The sequence below is a fragment of the Onychomys torridus genome, chromosome 5, assembly GCF_903995425.1.
Source record: "Onychomys torridus chromosome 5, mOncTor1.1, whole genome shotgun sequence".
Taxonomy (NCBI): Eukaryota; Metazoa; Chordata; class Mammalia; order Rodentia; family Cricetidae; genus Onychomys; species Onychomys torridus.
The window spans coordinates 75,125,503-75,151,512 of NC_050447.1; the positions used below are offsets into that span (position 1 = coordinate 75,125,503).

Genomic DNA, 26,010 nt, shown 5'->3' on the forward strand with positions numbered 1-26,010 from the left:
ACACACACACACACACACACACACACACACACACACACACATGCACACACACACTTTATAGTATAAATTTTAAAATCAAGTATAAGAAAACGCTGCAGAGTATAAATTTCCCCTTCCTGACATGTTCATTGTGATTAGCTCATCTTGTCTTTGTTCTGTTTTATTCAAGTGCTGGAGGTTTGTACATTTGAAGAGCGAGACCTATGTAAATGGTACCAGCCAAAGACAGCAAATTCACTCCATGATTCAAATACATTCAGGTGGGGACTCGGTAATGGGATCAGTATTCATCACGGGGAAGAAAACCACAGACCATCAGTAGATCATACAAAGTAAGTGGCTACATATTTTCAAAGTGTTTCTTCAGAAATATTGTTCTGACCTCATCCCGGGTCAGTGTTATTGTAGAGGTTAATGTAGTGTGCAAGAACAAAAGGTTTGAATGCATTCTTTCATACTGTACTAGTAAACAACAACAACAAAAAAAAAAAAAAAAAAAAAAGAGCAAAACAACACTAAAAGCAAATGTGGCTGGCAAGCTCTGGCTGCCAACCATGAGGGCCTGAGTCCAATCTCCAGGACACAAATGGTGGAAAGTGAGACCAGTTCCCACAAGCTGTGCTCCAACTTCCATAGATACACTGTTTTATGCAAGCATCTATGTGCAGACATGTGCATGTGCATACATAGAATCACAGACACACACACACACACACACACACACACACACACACACAGACAGATGCATACATATACAATTAAAAGCAGGAATGATTCTGAGATTGCCATAGAAACTAGACACAAACATAGCATTAAAGTAAAAATATGTACCATTTTAATAATCCCTTTCTGTGAAAAGCTCAGGAATTTGTTATTCATTCTTTCTTTCTTTCTTTCTTTCTTTCTTTCTTTCTTTCTTTCTTTCTTTCTTTATTTCTTTATTTATTTATTTATTTTTGCCTCTGCCTATGGCCTTCAATATTCTAGTCAAACATTCTGCAACTGAACTACATTTCTACCATAAAAACTACTGCTAATTTTTTTAAAAGTATTGAGGCTGATGAGATATCTCACTCAGTAAAAATGCTGAGGAAGAAGAGACAGGCAGAATTTTGTGTCTCCTTGGCCTATTTGGAAAGTTCCAAGCTGGGGAAGGACTTGTCTCAAAAATAAGGTAGATGTTGTCCTGAGAAAGGACATGGAGTTGACCTCTGGAATCCACACACAGAAACACACAGTTGCAGGTATAACCTCATACATGCACCTGTTCACACAAAAATGCATACATACCTGAACACACACACACACACACACACACACACACACACACACACACACACACAAAGTAAAATCCACTCATCATTCTTCTCTCTGAATGCTATCCATTTCTTTCTCAATTAATTTAATTTCCTCCCAATTTTTATTTTTCTTCTCTTTCTCATTCTTTGTGTGTTTCATACACATGTTAACATAGGCAAACATACAGACTTTCTTCATAGACCTATGAACATATTTTGTCCAGTATTTGGTAAACCATGTGATTAAACATTATCTACAATGTAACTTGCATTTTACTTTAGGGACATTCCATAATTTATTAATTTGTACCCATTCTTGGACTTCACAATTAATTTAATTTTTTATAGTGATACTAGCTATGAGAAGGTAAGCAGATATAGTGTATATTGTCTGTGATGTCTTAATAGGGGATTGGCAAAGGTGTAAAGCCTAGCCTGTGAGCTCCAGAGAAAGTGGGAATGGAAGGGATTAGGAAATGGTGGGAGAGCTCTTTCTGCATGCAGGACAAATGAAACAGCACTGAGCTGGTGATGCTCAGAAAGAGAGCTCTCTCCCAGACAGACAGTACAAGAGCAAAGCAGATGGCAATGGCATTTTTCCTTCACTGGATTCACCTTGAAACCATTTGTTCACTGTGATATTTCTCATTTAAAGAATTATATGAATGTTTCATACCTTTGAAGGCAAGCTTTATGGCTAGTATAACAACCATTCTGTCACTTGCCTTCCATTTTATTTTATATATTACATTTTACAAATTAATTTCACCATAGTGACTATGTGTACAAAGTAAAAAATACAAAAGAAAATTGACAGTCTCATGATGACAAAGACTTCTCATTTGCAGTAACCCCAACCCAATTTGCTGGAGCGACCTTAATTTGTTCTAAGATAGTAGAAATGTTCATCCGTACATTTATTAGGCACTGGTTACATATTTGTAAAGTAGTATGTTCACATATTCTATAATCATGTCTTCATTCTAAAAGGATATTAGAAATGGAGATTGTTTCCCCAAGTCTCCTGCTCCTCTTCCCCATCTTCCTGATAGTATATTAGTGTATGATTTCATTTGATTTTGTTTGTTATGTGTTTTGTCTTATATGGGAGGTTCAGTGTCTTACTTTGCAGTTTTGGATGATCTGAAAATTGCTATAAAGACAGGCTGACCACAAGTCACAGAAGTCTACCTGTCTCTGCCTCCTGAGTGCTTGAATTATAGGGGTGTGCCCCATATCTGGCGATTCCACTTAATTATTATAGTTCAGCAATATTGTATCTTTTTTTCAATCTATAGCTACATGTGAAGTGATTTACATTTTTCTTTACAGTGCAATTAATAGTTACCTCATCTTTTATTTCCTTTGTGTGTTTTGCCTAATTCACTCTTCTAAGTATGTAAGATAACTCATCTTCCCAGACTTTTTTTTTTTTTTTTCTAGAAAAGCTGTCACTGCTGCTCTTTGACAGATAGTCCTCTGAATTCCCTCTGACTTGTCAGAGTTCTTTTTGTAGGCTCCATCTTCATCTACAACATAAGTACAAAAGCCCTACATCTCTAAACCCTGTGACTTCCTATCCGTGGCTAGGCCTGCACTTCCTGTATTATCTGTTTCTTTATGCTCCCTTACTGTTTGTGTATCTCTTTAAATATTAGGGATTTTTTCACATATGATGCCCTTTAGATATCTAGTAATGTTAAAGCGTAAGATGTTAAAGGTTAACTAGAGAACTGAACCAAACTCTGATTTGGAACTCTTAAGTGTCATGTGATGAATTTATCACATGCTAGTACATCTCCATGGTGATTTTTAAAATATGTATTGTTGTGAGATAGTGGATCATAGCTGTAAACCCTGAGTTTGCATTTGCATTAATTCAATAAAACCGACAGTGGGTCATGAGGGAGAACCACCAGCTAGTTGAAAGAAAGCAATCTTAGAGAGTCAGAGGGAGTTTGGAAGATGGACAGGGAGTAATGGGAGGGGCTTTGAATGTTGTGGTCCTTTTTGGTTTGGAGCAGCAGAAGAGATGCTGTCTTTCTGAGATGCTGGGAAAGAGAGAAGGTTGGCTAGTTGTTCCTCAACCTCTCTGAGCCAGCAGGTTTGCACCCCAGCCTCTGACCCCTGATTCTTATTGATAAATAGAATGATAGTATTTAGTTAAAAAATACATTTGGTAGCAGTGGCAGGAGGTGGATCTGGTGGGAATGTATGTTTTCTAATTTTAAATGGTTAAATACAACTTTCCCTTATGTTTTATTCCTCATGTACTATACTTAGTTTAAAAAAAGCCTTTCCCACCTTAAAATTATATAATTATTTTATTTATGTACAATTATTCTGGCTACTTTGAATCAGGGCCTGTTTATCGTAGTCAGAACCTGACACGCTATTTGAAATATTAATTTGGCCTGGGAAGAAAGAGGCCTTACAATTTAAAAAAGCAGAGGAGGAATGTTTCAGTTTGACTCACATAAGCATATAATTTTTTTAAAGTGACAATATAATTCAACATTAATCATGACCATATTTTACCATCTTAGCAGGCCTCTTCCTGATTCTCTAGTTTCCTTCTTAATTATTATTTTATTTGAACTGTTGCTATGTTGTTTTTGTTACTTCTCATTATTTATTTTGTGCTACTTTTCCAGAGCCCAGTAGCTAACACCTGTCCTCTTTTGTACTCTACAAGTGTACAAGTGTTCACAATCCACAAGCTCTCCTCTTCCTCCTTTTCCAAATCTGCTTTCAGGGAAACTTTGCTGAATTCCACAAAGGGAACCCCTGTTTACATTACAGTTTCCACAGGTAAGGCTGAACAACCCCTCAGCTTCTATGGCTGCTGCTTCAAGAAAATATGTTACTCCATCCCTGGTCACTTTGGTCAAAGTGGTCTTTTATTCAAGGCAAGTCATCACGTCTTCAGCATCTAGTCATTTTCACTGGGTTAATTTGTCCCTTGTTTTCCGAACTCTCTTTCACCGTTTTTCTTCTGGTAAATGATTTGTTTTACCGTAATTTCACTTAAATGAAAACAGCAGAGCTGCCCAAAGTTGACAAGTGACACACAATAATAATGTGTTGTTTTAATCATATTTATTAGTTATCAAGTAACGAATTGAAATTTCCATATACTACATGGTACTGGGCTGCTTCTGATTTAAAGTCAATGGAGATTCCCAGATGCTACTCTTGTATGTGTAACTAAACGCTGTGAAAGTAAATTTCTACAAAGGAAAAATAAGGACTAAACTAGAACTGTACACAGGATAGTGAAAGTCTAAGTGGAATATGTCAGTACATTATATAAAGACTAAGCTAGAACTGTACACAGGATAGTGAAAGTCTAAGTGGAATATGTCAGTACATTATATAAACCAGCAGCTGGTTTCTATCTATCCCACCCTCCCACTTCCAATAAGCTACAAAATCCTGGAGGATTCCCAGGGACTACATTTCCCAATCTGTTGCATTGTTTTCGGCTGTCTGGCCCACAAGTCTCCACCAGGAGATAAAGCACAAAATTAAATTCATTTTAAATAAGAACACTTAACAGATGTTGTTAAATTTCTATACCCACATGACAATGGGCCTTGAAGAAGGCAATGGCCTCAAGCTGACATCTCTCCTTGCGTCTCCCTCTGCTTTTCTACAGGCTCCGTCCTCAGCCAAGGGAGGCCGTCTCTCCCCTTCTATGACCTATAACAAGCTTCAAGCTCCATTTTTCAAATTTTGTTTTTTATTGAAGGGAAGCTCTGCCCATTCAGAAAATGCTCCTTTTTTCCTCCTTTCTCTGGTGTGTGGCTCTAGAAACACAAAGGCTGTTTTCAAAGCCATTATCTCGAAAGAATTTTCAAGACCCGTATTGAGAATTTAAAAAGATTGTGCCAATTTTCCTTCCCTTACACCCTGTTCCCCAAGCTCTACTACATAAGGCAAAGATCATTTCTGGCTCCGTGTAGGAGAAACCATTTTCAGGCAAGCACAAGCAGAAAAAGACATGTTCATATATTTCAAAATATTCTTCCACTTTAAAAACTTAATGAGGCAATACAAAGTCTAGATAATTCAAACTATGGTAGAAATATGTAGGGAACTTTGCACCATGTATTGGAGTCCTAGTCAAGATCTAAAATGGGGTGTTTTTCAACATGAAAATAAAGTGATAGGCTTAACAGACTGATACTTTGAAGTGAAATTTGCTTTAAATTTTTTTAAAAAATATATTTATTTTTTCCATACGGATATTTGTGTTTTAATTTTACATATCAGCCATGGGTTCCCCTGTCCTCCACCCCTCCCGCCCCCGCCCCCGCCTTCCCCCTAGCACACCCCCATTCCCATCTCCTCCAGGGCAAAGACTCCCTTCTGGTAGATTCAGTCCAGGCAGGTCCAGTCCCCTCCTTCCAGGATGAGCAAAGTGTCCCTGCATATGCCCCAGGTTTCAAACAGCCAGCTCATGCACTAAGGACAGGTCTGGGTCCCACTGCCTGGGTGCCTCCCAAACAGTTCAGGCTATTCAATTGTCTCACTTATCCAACGGGCCTGATCCAGTTGGGGGCTCCACAGCTTTTGGTTCATAATTCATGTGTTTCCATTAGTTTGGCTATTTGTCCCTGTGCTTTTTCCAATCTTGGTCTCAACAATTCACACTCTTACAATCCCTCCTCTTTTATGCAGACACTTTGTAATCTGAAATGAATTCTATGATGTAAAATTAAGGTTGCATTCTTATTTTTTATTTGTTTTCAGGAGCATGTCACCATTTGATACAACTACTCCATTTGTTTCAAATAAATTTGACAGCCCTTGCCCCTTTTAAGGCTAAGCCAATACAGCAGGAAGCTGATGAGGGCGTTTATCCCACATACAGCTTCACAGCTGGCAGGGTGTCTGCCAAGATTATAACAATGTAGAAAGCAAGCACTATCCTTAGTTATAATTCAATAAAATAATACAATAAAAAAAATCACAAAATCACCCGAAATTTGCCTGTTTTCTTTAAATTGGGGTTGGGTGGAATCTCATTTTCCTTTATAGTATGAAAATAGAGAGAACGTTTAAAAGAAAAGTTATTTTCATAGTATTTTGAAAAGGTAAAATGATCTGAGGAGGAGGAGGAAGAAGCGAAGAATGACAAGGGCAAGAGAAAGAAAAGGAAGGAGAGGAGGAGGAGGAAGAGGAGGAAGAGGAGGATGTGGAGAGGAGGAGAAGAGGAGCAGGAGAAGGAAGAGGAAGAGGAGGATGTGAAGAGGAGGAGGAAGAGGAGGATGTGGAGAGGAGGAGGAAGAGGAAGAGGAGGATGTGGAGAGGAGGAGGAGGAAGAGGAGGATGTGGAGAGGAGGAGGAGAGGAGCAGGAGGAGGAAGAGGAAGAGGAGGATGTGAAGAGGAGGAGGAAGAGGAGGATGTGGAGAGGAGGAGGAGGAAGAGGAGGATGCGGAGAGGAGGAGGAGGAGGAAGAGGAGGATGTGAAGAGGAGGAGGAGGAAGAGGAGGATGCGGAGAGGAGGAGGAGGAGGAAGATGAGGATGTGGAGAGGAGGAGGAGAATGGGAATATGGGATGAATCTGTATCCTTTAGTACTCCAGAAACCACTAGGGAATTTGTCTGGAACCTTTTTCTTCCAGTGAATTTGTTTTGAAATTACCATTATTTTAGTGCTGAAGCAGGCCACTCACTGGGTCTATGCAGGGCTTGAATATCATGGAATTCTCTGGAGTTTGAACATGCTTGGAATGGTGTATGTAGATTTGGAGGTGTTGTGGAATGATTTCTCCCAGCTTGCAATTTCCTCTGTTCTGAGACCCACACAATCAATGTAATTAGTCAGTCCATTAGCCCAGGAGGTGTTACCATAGCATATGTACTGGTTCATAGCTAAGCACTGGAAGTGTTATTCTCATTTTCATATCATAGAGTAGGGCATCCAAATCTCCTTAGGTTTTACTTAATGCCCATCACATGGTTAAATAAACTAAACGAACTAGATAAATAATGAGGAATTTTCCATGAGCATGGACTCATGGCCATAGGCAAAATTAAGTTCTTCATGCTTCCTCATTACACAAAAACAAAAACTGAAAAATAACCCAATGATGAGAGGTAGAGGTTGGGAATATATATTTATATTTTATATCCAAAGGCAAGTATATCTCCATGGACTAACACCATAATATTTATTAAAAATTTATTCAAATATTTTTATCAAGAGAAATTTATATTGAATACTTTTGTAAAATAAGAATGCAGTCCTCCCAAACCTGGTGGTACAGGACTGTAATCCCAGCTATGTAGGAGGCTGAGGCAGGGTAATATAATTTTAATATCTGCCTGGGTTATAGACTAAGTTCAAGGCCAGCCTATTCAACTTCATGAGACCTGGTCTTAAAAACAATCAGGTCTGGAAAAATCTTTCCTCCACATCTTTTAATATGTTGAGAGGACTTACCTCCGAGGTTTTTGTTTGACATCCTAAGGTTTTTTGTATTTCTAGTTTTACTTTACTTTGTGTTTTCTTTAGTGATTCTTACTTTCATGTGATGAAATTCTTTTAATTTTTCGCACTGTTTGTATTTTCATTAAGACATGTGTTCATATCCCCCTTAGGGCCCTTGAGCATATTGATAATTGATATTCTGAAGGCCTTCTTCTGTGCTCAGCGAAGTTGCATTTCCCAGCACCTATTACAGCAGGGCTACTGAACTCTGGAGGAGGCACACTGTCTTTGCAGTTCATATGTTTGATTTTGTGCTAGGATCGGGTTATCTGGAGTTATGATATTGTGGATGTTTCTTGGTGTAGAGAAGCCACCTGCTCTTGTCTTAGTTGAGTAGATGATCTATTCTTTGGTCCACTCTTGATACTGGGCTAGTGTGGTGGCCATGGTAGAGTGTGTCTTCAGGTCAATAGGTGGCACAAAAGAATGGAATTGGACTAGGAGGAAATTTGGAAAGGAACCTTGGGAAAGAGCTAAGAGGACCAGAGTCTGCACCAAGAGTTTCAGTTCACAGGGAGTAGAAGTAGGATGGAAGAGGAGTTCCTGCAAGCAGGATGTGACAGGACCAACTCAGTGCTAAATAGGATGTTTTCATCAAGCCTCTCACCTCAAGGCTCAGAGTAGCAGGAAGACTCCATGGATATGATTTATTCAAGAGACAAAAGTATGGATGCACATATGAACTTACAGAGCCTGTGGTAGCATGCATAAGACCCATGCAGGTTTAAGTCACCCAGAATCCCAGCAATGAGAATGGCCCTGTCCCGAAATCAGAGTTGTCTGTAATTGATTCCCATTTGATACTGGCAAGGGGAATGAATTTTCTGCAATGAGATGGGTGTATCAACCACATTCCAGGCTCCATGCCCGGGAATAATTGATCAACACAAAACAAATTAAATGATATTTTGTGGACTTTCTGTTTCATTTTGCTTTTTTGCTTCTTTATGGCAGTTTTGTTGTTTTGTTCTTTTGCTTGTTTGTTTTTACTTTTGTTTTTATGGATTTTTATTTACTTTTTTATTCTTTGTGTGTGTGTGTGTGTGTGTGTGTGTGTGTGTGTGTGTGTGTGAAAAGTGAAATAGAAAAAGAACAAAGTTGGGTGTGTAGGGAAGTGGTGAGGATCTGGGAGGGTGGGGAAAATATCAAAATACATTATTTTTTCAAAACAAAATGTTATAAGTTTTTAAAATTAAAAATGGCTGGGCATACTGCTCAGCAAGTATTTTGAGGAACAGGTGCCAAAGCAAGCTAACTGACCAGTTGTCATGGGATCTAGTGTCTGGAGTGGAGAGATGTTACAGTAGCTCTATTACTTCAGCCATTGCTTTCTGTGAATTATGTACCAGTAAATGTCAATAGAAACAAAATAAATTATTTTAGTACTTAAAATCCATATTTAATGCCAATTTAGAGGAATAACTGCACAAGCAATATTGGGAAAATTAACCTAGTAGTTTTTGCAAGTAGAACAAAAACAGATTAAGGATCAGTCTTAGAATGGAAATGGTTCTGCAGACTCCTTACCAATGAGATCTGACAGCATTTACAGGAACATAAATCATGGCCAGCAATTTGTTCTCCTGTAACTCAGTCCATTCATTTGTTATATCTTGGTTTATTGGTACAGGCTATCCTACATGCAGTAAGTTCCATGGCTTTGAGGAAGCTGTATGTGGATATGTCTGTTGGTCTAGTACATGGGACCTGTCCTGATTCATGTCTTTCCCAGGAACTTCTAACAGTAATGAATGGATTAAGAAACTTTTTGAAATTTTAGGGCAGTTTTCAATGTATAAATTGGCTCTGATGTATATGTAGATAGCTGTTCTCCAATATTGTCCTCCTAGGCTAAACAAAATGAATGACGAGTAACAATAACTAAATATTAGTTTTTTTCATATTATGGAACATTCTAGAAATGTGGTACTACCTGAGAGTTGACTATATGCTAGAATTTGTATGGGCCCTTTTGTATGTAATCACAAATCAATCCAAGTAACTTTTCAGTGATACTATTCTCAATTGACAGTCAAATACAAGAAGACTCAAACCCAGTAGGCTACTGTTTCTGATCCTTCCTTTGATAAAGTGGGAGCTACAACCTTTATATCTTTATATTCTAAATATTTATTCTTATACCCAGAGATAAGTATAGCCTAGTTTCTTCACATGTAAATAGGTGTCTCACAAAAGTTCTCTCAGAGTAGTCTTGGGTTACGTAACACCTAGCTCTGAAATTCATAGCCCCAGGACCCCAAGTCAAACAGAGCAGCAAGTCCAGTTGCATTCAGCTAAATAAAAATTTTGGTGGTAGAAATATTGGTATATTTGTAATCATCTTGGAAAAATACCCAGCCACCTAAAGCAGATAATGCACTACATAACTGCTTGTCCCAGGTCCACACAAGAATGGCTGCAAAAGCTGCATGGCTTACTTCCTTGACAACAGTTTCATGTTTCCTTTCTATTACCTTCCATATGTCTAATCCTATTATTTTCTCATTTTTACATCTCTGCTGAATGTCCATGGGGAATTATTCCTTTTAATTATCTTTGTTTATGTGCTTATTTATATATATTTCCTTGTTTGTTTATTGGTTGGTGGCTTTTATTTCTGATAATCTGACTTCTCCATCTTGAAGTCTTTTATTATCTTGTACAAAATTCTTTCCCCAAAATTTAGTTTTATTTGGAGCTTTTATTGACTTTCCTCAGCATTTAAATATTAAAAAGGATTAAAAATTTAAATGATTTAAGGCATACACTCTATAAAAGTCTGCCAGAATATGACATCAAGATAAATTGGAATTATGTAATAAAAGGTAGACTTAATTATTGCACTAGTTACATGTCTACTAATTTATTGAATTGGTATTTATGATGTTTACTAACTAAAACAGTCTTTGGAAATCTTTCATTGTTATTTATAAAATAAGTTTATTGTTCTTTGTTTATTTTAGAGATGTGACAGAATAATTGTTAACAAATTTATTCTTGTTCTCTCGATTAAGGCATATAAGAAATTCTTTTATGAGCATGTGATCTTTTTACTAAACAATGTGTTAGCTAGCCTTTGTGCTCACTGATAGATGTTTCTTGTTCTGCTTTCCTACTTGCACTAATATGGAAAGGTTAGACCCCAACCATTATAATTATTATTATTTATAAAGAAAGAAATGAGTTTTGTTATAACAGTTTATATAGCACATAGGTAGATAGATATGTCACCTATCTATATATGAAACATAAGTTCTCATATTTACATATATAGGTGGATGTAGATTTGTTATGTGGGAGAAAACGTGTATCATTGCAACTTGACTAGCATTGTATATCTTCTCCCAATCTGATCATGCTCTGTCTTTACCCAAATGGCCCAGGAGTGTTTCTATGTCACCTATCTATCTACGAAATATAAGTTCTTGTATTTACATATATAGGTGGATGTAGATTTGATATGCAGGATAAAACATACTTTACTTGTCAATATTTCCCCCTCCATTAACTGTTTTTGTTCTTCCCCCAGCCTGCCTTTAAACTGTAGCTTTTCCTCACATTTTCCATATGTCTCACTTCTACTTTAATATTTTCTTTTATGCAGTATTTCTCTCTATTTATAAATATGTGTATATGTGTACATACAGAGAGAAAGCACGTCTTAGTCTTTCCAACTCATTAATTTCATTAGATTAATGATTAATTTTTCATTGTAACCAAACCTATATTGTGTATGTGTGTTAGTAAATGTGTGTATCACATTATTTTCCATTTATCTGTTGATGGATATCTAGGTTGTAGAACAAAATTTTTATTTTAATGATAATAAAGTTGTCAACTCTTGACGTTCCATAGTATCTGTGTCTATTTTTCTTAGTTGTCACTGTACTGAATATTTGTTCATATGTGTCTATGTATATCACCTATACAAATACATGTTTTATAAATTCATATGTAGTTTTAATGGACACAGGGGATCAATGATACACAATGAGAGAAAGTATAAGAAAGGTAATTTTTGTGCCAGTTAAAAAGGGTTTCATCTCTGTGAGTTCAAGGCCAGCTTGGTCTACAGAGCATGATCCAGTACAGGAACCAAAACTACACTGAGAAACCCTGTCTCAAAAAACAAAAACAAAAACAAAACAAAACAAAAAAGGGTCGTGTAAAATTTTACTGGGCAAATTTGAAGTGATTTTTATACCATAATAGAAGAATAATGAAGTGTCTTATAAACTATATACATATCACAAGTATTTGTGTGTGTGTATATGTCTTAGCTTCTGATACTATATGGTATATTTGCAAATAATATTATAATTTTGGAATGAAGTGAGATATAAATATGATAATTAATAAAAAATAAAATGAGCCAATATTAGTGAATTTATTAGAAACATACTAATTTGTGAGCCTTGTTTTAATTGGGATAGTTTATTATTTATTGAAAATTGTTTTCATTTTATGCAATAGTCACAATTTTCTCATTATAATTATTCATCATAGGATAATTGGAGTTATTAAAATTCTACAATTATCATATTAAAATACGGAGTTTATATAGATGGTATTTTCTTCATGTACCAATAATATTTAGACCTTTTATTTGTGGCATGATGATAAAAATGATCTAGTTTCTAGAATAACAAAATTTGTGGCCAAAACAAATCTAGATTTTGATTACGGTGTCATTACTGATATTTTTTAAAGGATTTTTTTGGCTACACATGCCTTTACTCTCAGCCTTCTAAAGGCAGAGGCAGACAGATATCTGTCAGTTCAAGGCAAGCCTCGCCTACATTGCAAGTTCCAGGCCAGCCAGGACCATACAGTGAAAAACTATCACAAAATAAATAAAAGATTGTTATTTAGCTCTTTAGTTATATTCTGTATAAACATTGCTACTAATATACAGTCTTATCATATATCAACTATATTTATAAAATATATAGTCTTCAAATATTGCTTTTGAAAACATTACAATGTCATTTAATAGCTTCAGTTTGTATACTAATTTATAGAAGTAATTTGTACAAGTAACCAAATTATAGAGACTAATACTTAGATATCACAAATGAAACATTAGATATAATTTAAAACAGAATATAAGAAACAAAATGGACACAGGTGTTCATTACGCACAAGGTTAGAAGCTTGATGGCTAACAAAGCAAAAGAGATTTATGGCAGGTGAACTTTAGAGCTGACTGTAAGTAGCTGTGAAAAATTTTACTTCTCAAACCTAAAGTGATATTTATAGCAGCAGAGAGGAATGACAAATGACAGTTATCTTGTGCGAGAGTAAAATAGACGCAAGTGCTGAGGAAGGAAACAGACTCGGTGTCTGGGTTCTGGAAGAGAGGCTACTAAAATCAGAATAAAGATTTCACCAAAAGTATTTATCTTACATGAGAGCTGATAAGGACAAGAATGAAAAGATACACACAAGACAAATAGGTTTCAAAGAGGGAGGGGAGAGGAGAGGTGAGAGGAAGGAGGGAGGAGAGAGAGAGAGAGAGAGAGAGAGAGAGAGAGAGAGAGAGAGAGAGAGAGAGAGAGAGAACAGATTTTAGAAGCTCTTGATGTTAGAATAATGGAAGTACTCAAAGAGAAGTGGGACTGATACCAGCTCAAAGTATGTTTTTAGAGACAGGCAGACTCGAAAAGAAGCTCAGAATTAAATTGCCTTGGTGGAGAACACGACATGTCCTGAGAGTATGAATAAGGAGAGGCCAAGATGATGGTGTAGACCGGAAGCCCAGCTTCATCCATTTCTTTGCACAATTGAGAGCTATGTCTTGTTGTTTGGCTTTTTGCTGGTCAGAATCAAAGACTTATCTTCTTGGATAAGTTACCCATGTTGGGGTGGAATACTAAATGCTATATTTAGCAAAACTACTCTCAAAATTTTAAGGCAAAACAGAGATTATTTTCAAGCAAATGAAACAATGAATTTGTTATCAGACTCTCATTGAAGGAAATTTTACTAAAAAGAGAAAATTTAGATGGAAGTAAGGCATTGTGTTCGTGTGTGAATTGCTGACAGATAGGTAATATGGGTGGATACAAAAGTGAATACTGACTCTAAGCAGTAATCTTTTGAGATTTAAAACATGTAATTTCCATTTTTAAATATTTTAAATTAGTAACAACCCCCCCCTGAAAAATGGAAATCTTTGTATAACATTTGTATTCTAAATGTTTCAATAGCAAAAAAATTGCAAACAAAGCAACTCTGTAACATAGTGTAATGCTTGAAACAGTCTCAGATTGGTGGCAGATGCTCTTTCTTCCAAATTCTTGACCCATTTCAACCCATGTTCTTTCAGTTTTGCAATCAGCTTGAAAACCAAAAGCCATGTTATCTCAACTGAAAATAACAATCAGCTAACCAAACAAAACATAGAAACAAAAACCCCTACCAGCTTGGTGGACACTGATAGCAAGGGGGGTTTAGATCTCCTTTGACATATTGTCACAGAATCACCACTATGTTAGCCTGCTGAGAAGTTCCGCTGGGATTAGACATAAACGAAGTAAATACTACAGTAAGAAGCATAATTAAAACCCAAACTTGGGCCATTGGAAAGAGGAATGAGCATCTCTTTGAAAAGACTTTCTGAGAGCAAGTAGAAAAGGCCAAAGGTTTTAAAAGAGGGAGGTCATTACTAATGGACATGAAAAATGTTGTTAAGGTTGTATTGTGTCTGATGCTATGAACCTGAGATCTTAGGAACAATGAATTCAAAGGTTATGGTTTAAAATGATATGTTTGTGTTGATAAGGTAGGGTATCCTATTTAGTTTTAATTGCTAACAGAGCCTAGTGTCAACTAACAGGAAGGCCTTGATTGAGAAATTGCCTCAAGCAGATGAGATATGCCTGTGTCTTAATTATTAATTGATGTAGAAAGGTCCAGCTTGCTCCTGCCACTATCATACCTAGGCATATGGTCATGTGTCATATAAGAAAAAAAGATAGTATATGGAGTTTTTAATAAAGTCTACATCAGAAAGCTGAGCAATATATTTCAATGTCATACAATGAAATGAGTTTAATGTGTAAGAACCCAACACAGATGATATAAATAAACTTTTTAAGCCTAAAGTTTAATTACAAAACACAGACATTGTAAGAGTGTTTACTTATGATAGTAGAACCCATTTTTACTCTTTCATGGTTTCAGTTACTCCTAGCTATTCAAGGTTTAAATACATTGAATAGAAAACTTTAGAATCCAATTATTCATATATTTTAAATATGTGTCATTGTGAGTAGCAGACAGCTTTGGACCATATAACTTCAGCCTATCTGGGCCAAGAGTCACCCCATCATTGAAACTAAACACACTACATGCTATCTGCCTGGTAATCACTTAATGGTCATCTTGACTGCCAGGATGACTGGCCAGGTAATAGTGCTTGTGCTTAAGCAGTCCTTTTGTTCTTACCCACGTTGTTCTTATTAGCCAGGGTAACTAATTTCTATACTGAGTTAACAGATTAAATGTTAGATGTACACACAAGGCACATGTAAAATACAGGTTGTCTTCTGCCATGTCAGGTATCCACTGGGGACCTTATGAAGTATAAATTATTGTGTAAACAATGGAAGAGCAGAACTATTCATAGCTACAGAAATATCAAACTCTCATGTGAAGAAATGGGTTTTCATCTGTATTCTGTTAATGTTAAATTAATAGGGATCCTTGATAATTACATCTCTGTCCAAATCTAACACTTGGCTATAGCCTGTGCTCTGATCCCACTGGAGCATAATTTCTATGTGTCATTCAACAGTCATAAGGGAGAACATATCAGACATGTAAGAGCAGTTCTGAACACAGCTAGTAGCCATAACTTTTTAACTGAGGAGATGGGAAAAATTAATGGAAATTTGACACATTCTCTCAGAAAGTACAATTTCACTGATATATTAATAACTAATGGGACAGATCAGGTATTACTGTGGCAGATGAAATTTCTTCAGGGAACCAACTGAGGAATATTTTTACTAAAGTAAATGGCACAGTTTTTTTTATATATATATATAATGAATAGAATATGTTGAGGCTTATGGTATAGTTTCAATTAATCTTGACAGTTTTATGCTGGGAAAGAAAAATATTTATTGGATGGAGAAATGGTTTTAAAATCCAAAAGAATTGAATTAGAATTTGTTCACCAGACTATTCTGAAGTTCAGATTGTCCGTGGAAGAAATGAAAACTTTACCTCATTTCTGTGTGAGTGGGATGATTAAAACCCGTTCATTGTTTATTATAATTGCTGGTAAATGGCATATTCTCTGTATTCTCATTTTTACACAGAATTACTTCTGTTTGTTTTTGAACATCAAAGACATTTGGTCACAACTCAATAAATGTCAGTATCAAGTTTCGAGAATACACTTTACATATTTCACTTTTAACTGACAATAGCTAGTATTCTAGATGTTTCCATGATTTATTAAAGCTACAGTTAAGAAAAATACTGGAGAATGGTTAGAATGGGACAGAATTAGTAGATGTGGGATGCTTTGTTTATTCATTCTTCTAGACAGGATCTTTCTCTATAGTTCTTTCTTTTCTTGTCTGTAGTAAATAAATCCCCCCCTTTTCCTCCCTCTAGCTACATCTCTGAGCTGTTCTTTTTTAAACAATTTTTTGTTGGTCAAAATGTAGCTTTTGTCATTTTTTTCTTTCTTCACGAAGACCATAATTATTTTAATATTTTTTATAGGGAAGCTTATTGGTAAATTATTCCATTTAAGGAAATCTTAGCATGTCTCCAATTCTTCCTTAACTTTGAAAGCTATGGGACATTCTTGTTTAGTCTGTTTAAGACACTTTGAACATGTTATTCTGATATCTTTGATGGTTTTAGATGAGACATTTATTTTCATTTCTATTGATTTTCTCTGCCCCCGTTCTTTGTTTGTGTACAAGGCTTTTCTCTTTGTCTTTGATGGAGCATGCCTTGACAATGCTGTATATATGCTGTTAAGCTTCTCTAATGTGTACCTTGTTGTCATGAAACTTGGAATTTTTCAGCCATTAGCTCATCAGACTTTTTTTCCTACTCTTTTCCCATCTTCTAGAATTCTAATTACTTCACTCTTGGTGTGTTTTGTGTCTTCCATATTTCTGAGCCAGTGATTTTGCTTGTCAATCTTTCTGTGATTTTAAAGCTAACAATGTACTGACATATTTCCATGCTCACTCATTCCTCCTTTGATCTTACACAATCATTGCTTTAATCTCTCCTATGCTTTAAAAAATTCAATTAACATACTTATTAATACCTGAATTCCATTTAGTTAGTTATACTAGAATTTACATTTTCCTCTCAAGATTATTCATGTATTCAGTAATAGCAAAAAAATTTCCCTTGGTTTCTTCACATATCTTCTGTAATTTTTGTATGGTTCTTTAGGAGGTACTGTAGAATTTTTGTCTGATTTATCTAAATCAATGTCTCACTTGTGAGTTTCTGTTTATTACTCATTTTTGGCTCATAATCGTCATATTTTATCTTACTGTTTCTCTAGTAGCTTTTGATTTAAAACCAAGTATTATCAACAATATGTTATGTAACTCTCATGTGCATCTCAGATACACTGCTGTTCTCTTAAGGGGTTAACATTCTTGGATCTGAAGAGTAAACCTCATCCCCTCCACTGTGTGCAGCTGCTCACATCTCTGCAATGTTTATGTGGCTTTCCAGTGTTGTTTAGCGCTCCATTTGGTGGTCAGCCAAGGCTTCAGGCAGAGACAAACTCAGCTCGCACTTCACTGTCTTCTAGGAATTTCCTTATTTATCTCCATCTTCTCAGTTTCAGACTCTGTTTTCTGAAACATCCTGAAGGCATTTGTTTATGCCCTGTTTAGTGTCTCTGTTACAAGCACTGGCAATTATCACAGGAGCTGCTGATATGATAGAGTTAGGATCAACAATTCAGTAAAAACCAGCACATAGGCTACATCTAACCCACTGCCTGACTTTTGGAAATATTCATTTGAATGCAATGTATACTGCCCCCTCATTTGTATATTGTCTATGGTTACTTTTTCCTGAAAAAGGAAAGTTAAGTAGTTGGGATAATATCCTGCGTAGTGTAAAAGATAAACCCCTGTCTTTTCACAGAGAAATGCCCAGCCTCTGAAATAGAATGCTATTGAACTTTTTTTTTCGGTGTTTTTCCACTAAAAGTATTGCTCAGTAATCCCATAGAAGGTAGGAACACTGTTTTAGTTATTACCAGCAACCACTGTATCACAGTAAGATGAAATCCTTGTTGCTGACTAAAAGAAAATGGTACATTTTATGTCTTTGATTCAAACTAAATTAAACAACAGATTAAATTGAAAGAAGACAGTTCAGTAAATTTCCAGTTTCATCTTATGATGCTTTTCATGTTTGGTTTGAAAGATAAAGTCTCACTCTTTTTCATAATAGAATTTAGTACTATTTTTTTTTAAAAAACATAAATATCCTATACATGCTTTTATGTGTGCATTTTCTGAAGGAGAAACATCGAGGTGGCTCTGTGGTCTTGCTACAGTGATCCTCCTGAACCTTTCCTCCTCTGGCACCTGGAAAGCAGGCTCCTGTTTTCTTTCCATGCTTGGAATGGCTTTGATAAATGCTCAATGAGTAACACAGAAGAGACTGTAAGTGGGTACAAGTTCACCTCTTGGCTTTGACTCTCCCCAGGTCCCCCACACAGAAACATTTAATTAGTGCTTCACTGAAATTTTCATAGACATTTTACCAGCTTTGACATCTGGATGTCTGCCCAGTAAGCATCTATTTTATGTCATGTTTTCTTGGAGAATATTTTTTTCCTCGGATTTTTGGTTAACTATTTCTGGTGGTTTATGAAGATTTGTGATTGTGAGGGTTATCAAGTATCTTCTTATAGAAGATTGGGTGCTGTTGTCATTTTGTTTCTGGTTGCTATAATAAAATACCCTGACAAGAGCAACTAATGGGAGTGATGGCTTATTGGTCTCACAGTTATAGTCCAACATTGCAGGGAAGTCAAGGCAGCAGGCACTTGATAAATCTAGTCACTTCCTTTAACAGTCAAGAGTAGACAACAGTGATTGAATGCATTCATGTGTGGTGGTGTTCAAGTCACTTAGGCTTTTGTATTAGGTAGAGGACCTCGCCTGTCACATAATACTGCCCAATTTCAAGGTGGAGCTTCTCATTTCAATGAACCTAAGAAAATCCCTCACAAGCATGCTTGCTGACCAGCCTAGACAATTCCTCATTGAACCTCCCTCAAGATTGTGTCAAGCTGTTGACTAACACTAACTCTGCTGACTAGTCTATGTCAACTTGACATGAGCCAGAGTCATTTTTGAGGGAATCTCAATTGAGAAAATTTCCCACACCAGATTAGCTTGTGAGCAAGACTGTGGTACATTTTCTTGAATGATAATTGTTGGGGAGTGGGGGTCCACAGTGGTTTTAGGTGCTATAAGAAAATGGGTTCAACAAGCCATGAGGAATAAACCAGTGAGCAACTCTCCTCTAGTGTTTCTGCATCAGCTTGTAGATGAATTTCTAAACAGTCTTATTAAATAAAAAACACAGAGCCAAATACAGAAGTGCAAGCCATAGAGATCAGAGCAATAGCCGCCAGCTAACCTTAGCTTACCACCTTGCCATAGTTTTCCAAGAGAGCTTCTTCCTGTCTTTAACCTGATCCTTTATTGCCTTCCTGTTCTGCCTTCTCACTGGCTCTAAGCCCAGCCACATCACTTCCTCATCATTGCCTGTTTATACAGACCTCCATGTCTCTATAGTTGATACTAGTATTAAAGGCTTGTGTCACCATGCTTGGCTATGTCCTTAAACACACAGAGACTCTGCCTGCCATGTGATAGGATTAAGGGTGTGTGCTACCACTGCCTGACTTCTGTTTAAGGCTATGGCCTCTGATATCCAGGCAAACTTTATTTATTAACATACAAATAAAATATCACATTTCAGCACAAATAAAATATCACCACATCAGCTCTTGCCTCAAGGTTTCTGTCTGTTTGAGTTTCTGCAAAGACTCCCTCAGCTGTGATGCAGCATCAGCCATTAAAAATTCCAACACTTTAAAAATTCAAATTCTCTTAATTCTGAGCTCCTATAAACTTCCAAAAAATAGGACACAGAAAATGTTCCCATTTCAAAATGGAAGAACCAAGGCATTGCAAAGGACAGTGACACCAAAGTGGAGTCAGTAACTATAAGGGAAAAAAACTAAAGCCCACAGCTCTATGTCCTATATATGGGGTTTGTAATGTTATCAACTGAGTCCATTAAATACCTTTAATCCCAGCACTTGGGAGGCAGAGGCAAGTAGATCTCTGTAAGTTTGAGGCCAGCCTGGTTTCATGAGTTCCATGACAGCTAGGACTGTTACACAGAGAAAACCTGTCTCAAAAAAAGTCAAGATAAAAGAGAGAGAGAGAGAGAGAGAGAGAGAGAGAGAGAGAGAGAGAGAGAGAGAGAAAGGAAGGAGAGGGAGGGAGGGAGGGAGGGAGGGAGGGAGGGAAGGAAGGAAGGAAGGAAGGAAGGAAGGAAGGAAGGAAAAGGCTTTGTGGACATAATAACAATTCCATTTTACACTTGTGAAAGATTCTTTTAGGTGATAGGTAAAGCCTATGTGGAGTGAGTCAACAATGGAAGAAGGTAAAGCAATTAGAAGGCATATTATTCTGGGGAAGAAATGTCAAGAATTTGACTTACAGTGGTAGCAGTAACTTAACGAAGAATGGTCATTTCAAGCCAAAACTTAATAGTAATATTCAGTTTCATAGAAGGCTTCAGAAACTTCTAGATTATTCTATGATAAAATGCTATAAAATTAAACCACTCCAGACAGCTGTTTAAACAAAGTTCACACATTAAATAAGTCACATATAGTCCATTTGTTGGTAATCATGGGCAGAAAAGCATAAGGTATTTTTCTTGGTTGTTTTGGTGCTTCTTTTGTATATCTTAATGCATGTAACTACACTCAGTTCTTGGTAGTGCTGGTACACTGCAATATTAAGCATACAAGGATTAATTTGGAAGTATTTTTTTTACTGAGATATAATTCAGACAAATTCATATAATGGTCTTGCCTCTAAAAAACTGTCTGTAGCTGTCAGGTTTCCTTCACTCTAACAGAGTATTTGTTATAAACAATTTAAAAGAAGATACTATATTGTGATTTATGATAAAAATGGTTTCATAATAGTCAAGGCAGAGCATTTGGGCAGGGAGTCTGCATATGGTCATGTTAGACCAAAGTTGCCCATCTCAATATCGTTAGGAAGCAAGAGACTCAAGGTTATCAACAAAATGTATTCTTCAGTCCTATATACTTGGCGACATACCTCCTTCAACTAATCCCTACTTCTTTTTTTTTAATTAAGAAAAAAATTTCATTCATTTTACAGACCAATCAAAGATCCCCCTTTTCCCTTGCCCTGGCCCCCCAGACTCCCCCTCCCAACCCACCCCCCACTTTCCCTCACAAGAAGGCAAGGCCTCCCATGGTGAGGCACATCAGTAGAGGCAAGTCCAAACACTTCCCCCTGCATCAAGGCTGTATGAGGTGTCCCATCATAGGTAGTGGGCTCCAAAGAGCCTTCTCATGCACCAGGAATGGATTCTGATTCTATTGCCAGGGGACTCCCCCAGCAGATTAGGCTACCCAATTTTCTTACCATAAAGAGGGTCTAGTCCAATCCCATGCAGCTACATAGGCATTGATCCAACTTTTATGAGTTCAAAATGACCTCTCAGAATGGTTAAGATCAAAAGCACTGCAGACAGCTTATGTTGGAGAGGATGTGGAGCAAGGGGAACTCCTCCACTGTTGATGGGAGTGCAAACTTGTACAGCCACTTTGGAAATCAGTGTGGCAGTTTCTCAGAAAATTGGGAATCAGTCTTCTTCAAGACCCAGCTACACCACTTTTGGGCATATGCCCAAGGGAATGCTCAATCATACCACAGAGACACATGCTCAACTATGTTCATAGCAGCATTATTCTTAGTAGCTAGAAACTGGAAACAACCCAGATGTCCCTCAACTGAAGAATGGATTAAGAAAATATGGTACATCTACACAATGGAATATTACTCAGCAGAGGAAAACAATGACATCATGAGGTTTCCAGGCAAATGGATGGAACTAGAAAATATCATCCTGAGTGAGGTAACACAGACTCAGAAAAACAAACAGCGTATGTACCTAGTCCCTACTTCTTAAAGTTCCAGTCCCTCCCAGTGATCACTAAACATTAAATCCATAATTGAATTATTCCACAGATGAGGCTAGAGCCCTAGAGCCCATCACCTCTCAGAAGCTCTACTTCGAAACTTACATGCCTGGTGGACCACACCTTCAATATACATGAGTAAATATTTTTGACCAAAACTCTATCACCTCTGGAAGGTGGAATACAAAGTTGCTTACTTTGTTAGCAGGAACTATGACAGAAATATAAACATGAATTATAGCTGGTATTTGCTGCTTATGTAAAGTGGGCAAAGTACTGTGAGGTTCTACTTACTGATTTCTAGTTCTTATTAAGACTGCAAAGGGAGCCACCTATTGTATAAAATGCAGAGCCTATGTTCAGACAAGTTAAATAGCCTGTTCAAAGTTGTGTACCTAGTAAAAGATGAGGCCAGAGGCCAAACCTTATTAAGGCTGTTGTATTTCTAGTTCCTTGGAGAGCCAATGGCATGTCTGACAAGACTGAGTACTCGATAAATACATGGCCACTGAGTGAATAAATCTGTCTTCCTCTCCATCTATTCCCTGTTAGCTCTTCATTTATAAACAAAGGATGATAACTCACAATGAAAATGGTTTTAATAAGCAATGAGCTTATTAATTTCTACATTATCAAAACTCTACCTGAGGTAGGAAGGTCAAGGAAATAAATATTGATAATATTTCTTCTTCTTTTTTTTTTTTTTTTTTTTTTTGAGGACTGAATCTAGGGCCTTGCGCTTGCTAGGCAAGCATTCTACCACTGAGCTAAATCCCCAACCCAAAATAATAAAATAAATACTTTTTAAAAAGAGCTTGTCTTCAAAATGTGAAGAATCACTTCTTTACATAATGCTTCAAACATCTGTATAATAACCCAGCCTGTATTTTGTATTTTTATATCTCTTATTGAATTTTTAATGATAAGACCATGAACTTTGTCTTTTATGGGAAAAGAGCATTATTAGTTAATTATTTCTACCATTTCTTTTGAAACTGGGTATGTGAAAGAAAAGACACATTTTTAAAATTAGCTATAAGCTTATTAAATATGTTGACATGAAACTTAACTAAATTAATGAAGAGGGACTAAATTTGAACCTAAACCTTTTCAGACCTGGAAGTTGTGTTCCAGGCTAGCTTTTTTTCTGTTATTCAGTTTTGCTGTGGATATTGCTCTGTGTAAATAAAGTTCTGATTGGCCAGTGGCCAGGCAGGAAGTATAGGCGGGACAAGAGAGAAGAAAGAGAATTCTGGAAAGTAGAAGGTTGGAGGGAGACACCGCCTACCGCCGCCATGAGAAGCAACATGTAAAGACACTGGTAAGCCACACGCCATGTGGCAAAGTATAGATTAACAGAAATGGGTTAATTTAAGATAGAAAAGGTAGATAACAAGCAGCCTGCCACGGCCATACAGTTTATAAGCAATATAAGTTTCTGTGTGCTTTCTTGGTTGGGTCTGAGCGACTGTGGGACTGGCGGGTAAGAGAGATTTGTCCTGACTGTGGGCCAGGCAGGAAAACTACACAGTTTGTGTATTTGTGTGTTTGCCCTTTCTTCCTTCTTTCATTGTGCTCAGTGATTTAGGGCTGCAACTTACCCGACTGAAGATAATTTCTACAAAGAGATCAGGATATTTGTTATATCATTATATAAGAACAAACCAACCATACTCTTACAGAATTGGTCAGTTTGATGTTTACAATAATTTATACTCATGTGTCAATAGATAATACAAGGCTCATAAATTCAGAATGACAACCTAGGACTATTCCAGTTGGAGGTTATAGAAGCTAACACTGTCATGAAACAGTATACAAATAGAAAATAATTATGTAACTATAAAGTATGGACATTTTCAAATTATGTTTCATGATTTTGTATATGATGAACATTTTTCCTAGAAATACCACAGATGGTTGGTACCTGTATGCTGATAGTTCAAATGGGAAGTTTGGTGACCTGGCTGATATTCTCACTCCTGTCATCTCCCTCATGGGACCGAGGTGTACTTTGGTGTTTTGGACATATATGAACGGTGCCACAGTTGGTTCTCTCCAGGTACTGTGTAGTTAATATTGTTTTTGGAAATTTCTCTATAAAAATGCATACATCATAATTTATAGTGTCATTAAAACAAGTGGAAACTTCATTAGCATCCCAATGATATGCTATACGAAAAGCTATTCCAGAGTTCTGCATATGACTATTTTCTGTCTTGAGGTTGAGGCTCTTGTGAGATATTATTTTGTACTGGGACATGCTATGTTGATTTCAGCATCAATGCTGAGAGTGTAACATAATCAAGTGGATGTGCTATGTGTGGTTTGGTAATCTATGATCTAGTGTCTTGTGTGAGACTGTAGTAATGCTACATTTTCCAATAGATTTTTTTCAATTTATTTCTTTAATGGAAAATACTTAGATTATTAGGCTCAATAACTATTTCACAAATTTCAGTCACAATTTTATTATGTCCATCAATTAGAGACCCAATTTTTTGTTAATTGAATACTATATCTCTTGTAATAAGTCTTTTAAAAGTATTTATTATTTTTAATACTTAGTAATGTCCATAGAAAGCAATCAAGTCAAATAGACACCATATATCATTTAGTTGTCCTTGTCCAACCCAGCAGTTATCCATGTGGTATGATGAATTTATGAGCTCAGTGCTTCCTGAGGCAGAGATGGAAGCTATGTACAGGTTGGTAGTGTGACTTTCATTTACAAATGCTAATCTATGGAGTCAGGCTTTTTCACCTACTCTGAATTTCCAATCTTCTATTAAGATCAACATTGGTATATCTGTGCCTGAGTTGATATTTTTTAAAAACTATGACTTCCTATACACATATTTAAGTAATAAAATATGTCATTAATATTTATCTATCACTTCTTACATTGGATGAGGCACAAGAATAGGTTCTGTATGGTAGTACAAATTCATATGGAAATGTAGAAGGAAATACAATAGTGACCTTTTCTTTTCTTTTGTATTAACAATTTTTTTGTGAATTCTTTGGGAATTTCACACCATGCACCCCAATTCCACTCATTTCCCAGTCTTCCCATGTCTGCCCTCCACCCTTGTACCACCCAAAATAAAAAACAAAACAATACACTTCACTTCTCCATCTTTCCTGCCTCTCCATCAACAATCAGTTTTAATACCAACCACACAGTAGCCATCATTTCTCTGGTGCCTTTCACATGACCATTTCCTTACTCTTCTGCAGACTTCTAGGACCTTGGTATTTTCAAAGACCACAGTCAAGCCATTTTTTTTTTTTTAAAAAATGTCCTCAGGTTGAATTTTCCATGTGTATCTTTTGCTATGGTTTCATCTCACATCACATTATAGCAGCATTACATGCCGTTGGTTTATGATTATTGGCTTTGTTTCTTTTATCTACTTTATATTAATGAGTATTTTTGTCTTGATACTCACGGCATTGCAAAATTTTAATCTGACACAATTTTATTCACCAGTATTTTTCAAATCTTAAATAGCCTTTTAATAATAATAATAATAATAATAATAATAATAGTAATAATAATAATAAAAACTGGAGCCAGATATCAGGGTGAAGGCTGAAAGATCAGAGAAGCAGAGCAGCCAGCCACTAATTCTTACCACTATGGAATTCTCAGCCTAAAGAGAGCGAGTTCCTCTTTTTTTAAGCTTCATATACTTTTCTCTGCCCTGCCATATTACTTCCTGGGATTAAAGGCATATGTGTTTCCCACGGAAAGGCATGAGATCTCAAATGCTGGGATTAAAGGTGTGTGCCACCACTGCCTGACTTCTATGTCTAATATAGTGGCTGGCTCTGTCTTCTGATCCTCAGGCAAGTCTATTAGGGTACACAATCTATCAACATATACCAGTATTGGCTTCCAGTAGTTTTTATTTTTGCCTCAATTAATCATACTA

The 26,010-nt window shown here is 36.5% G+C and overlaps 1 protein-coding gene across 1 annotated transcript in view; it reads left to right on the plus strand.

Moving 5' to 3' along the window:
• Malrd1 (MAM and LDL receptor class A domain containing 1) overlaps positions 1-26,010 on the plus strand; it is a 594,884-nt gene that overhangs the window by 214,940 nt on the left and 353,934 nt on the right. Inside the window, exons 20-21 of the mRNA XM_036188969.1 lie at positions 170-332; positions 23,978-24,134. Of these exons, the coding sequence (XP_036044862.1) occupies positions 170-332; positions 23,978-24,134 (320 nt within the window). The remainder of the gene's footprint in view (positions 1-169; positions 333-23,977; positions 24,135-26,010) is intronic.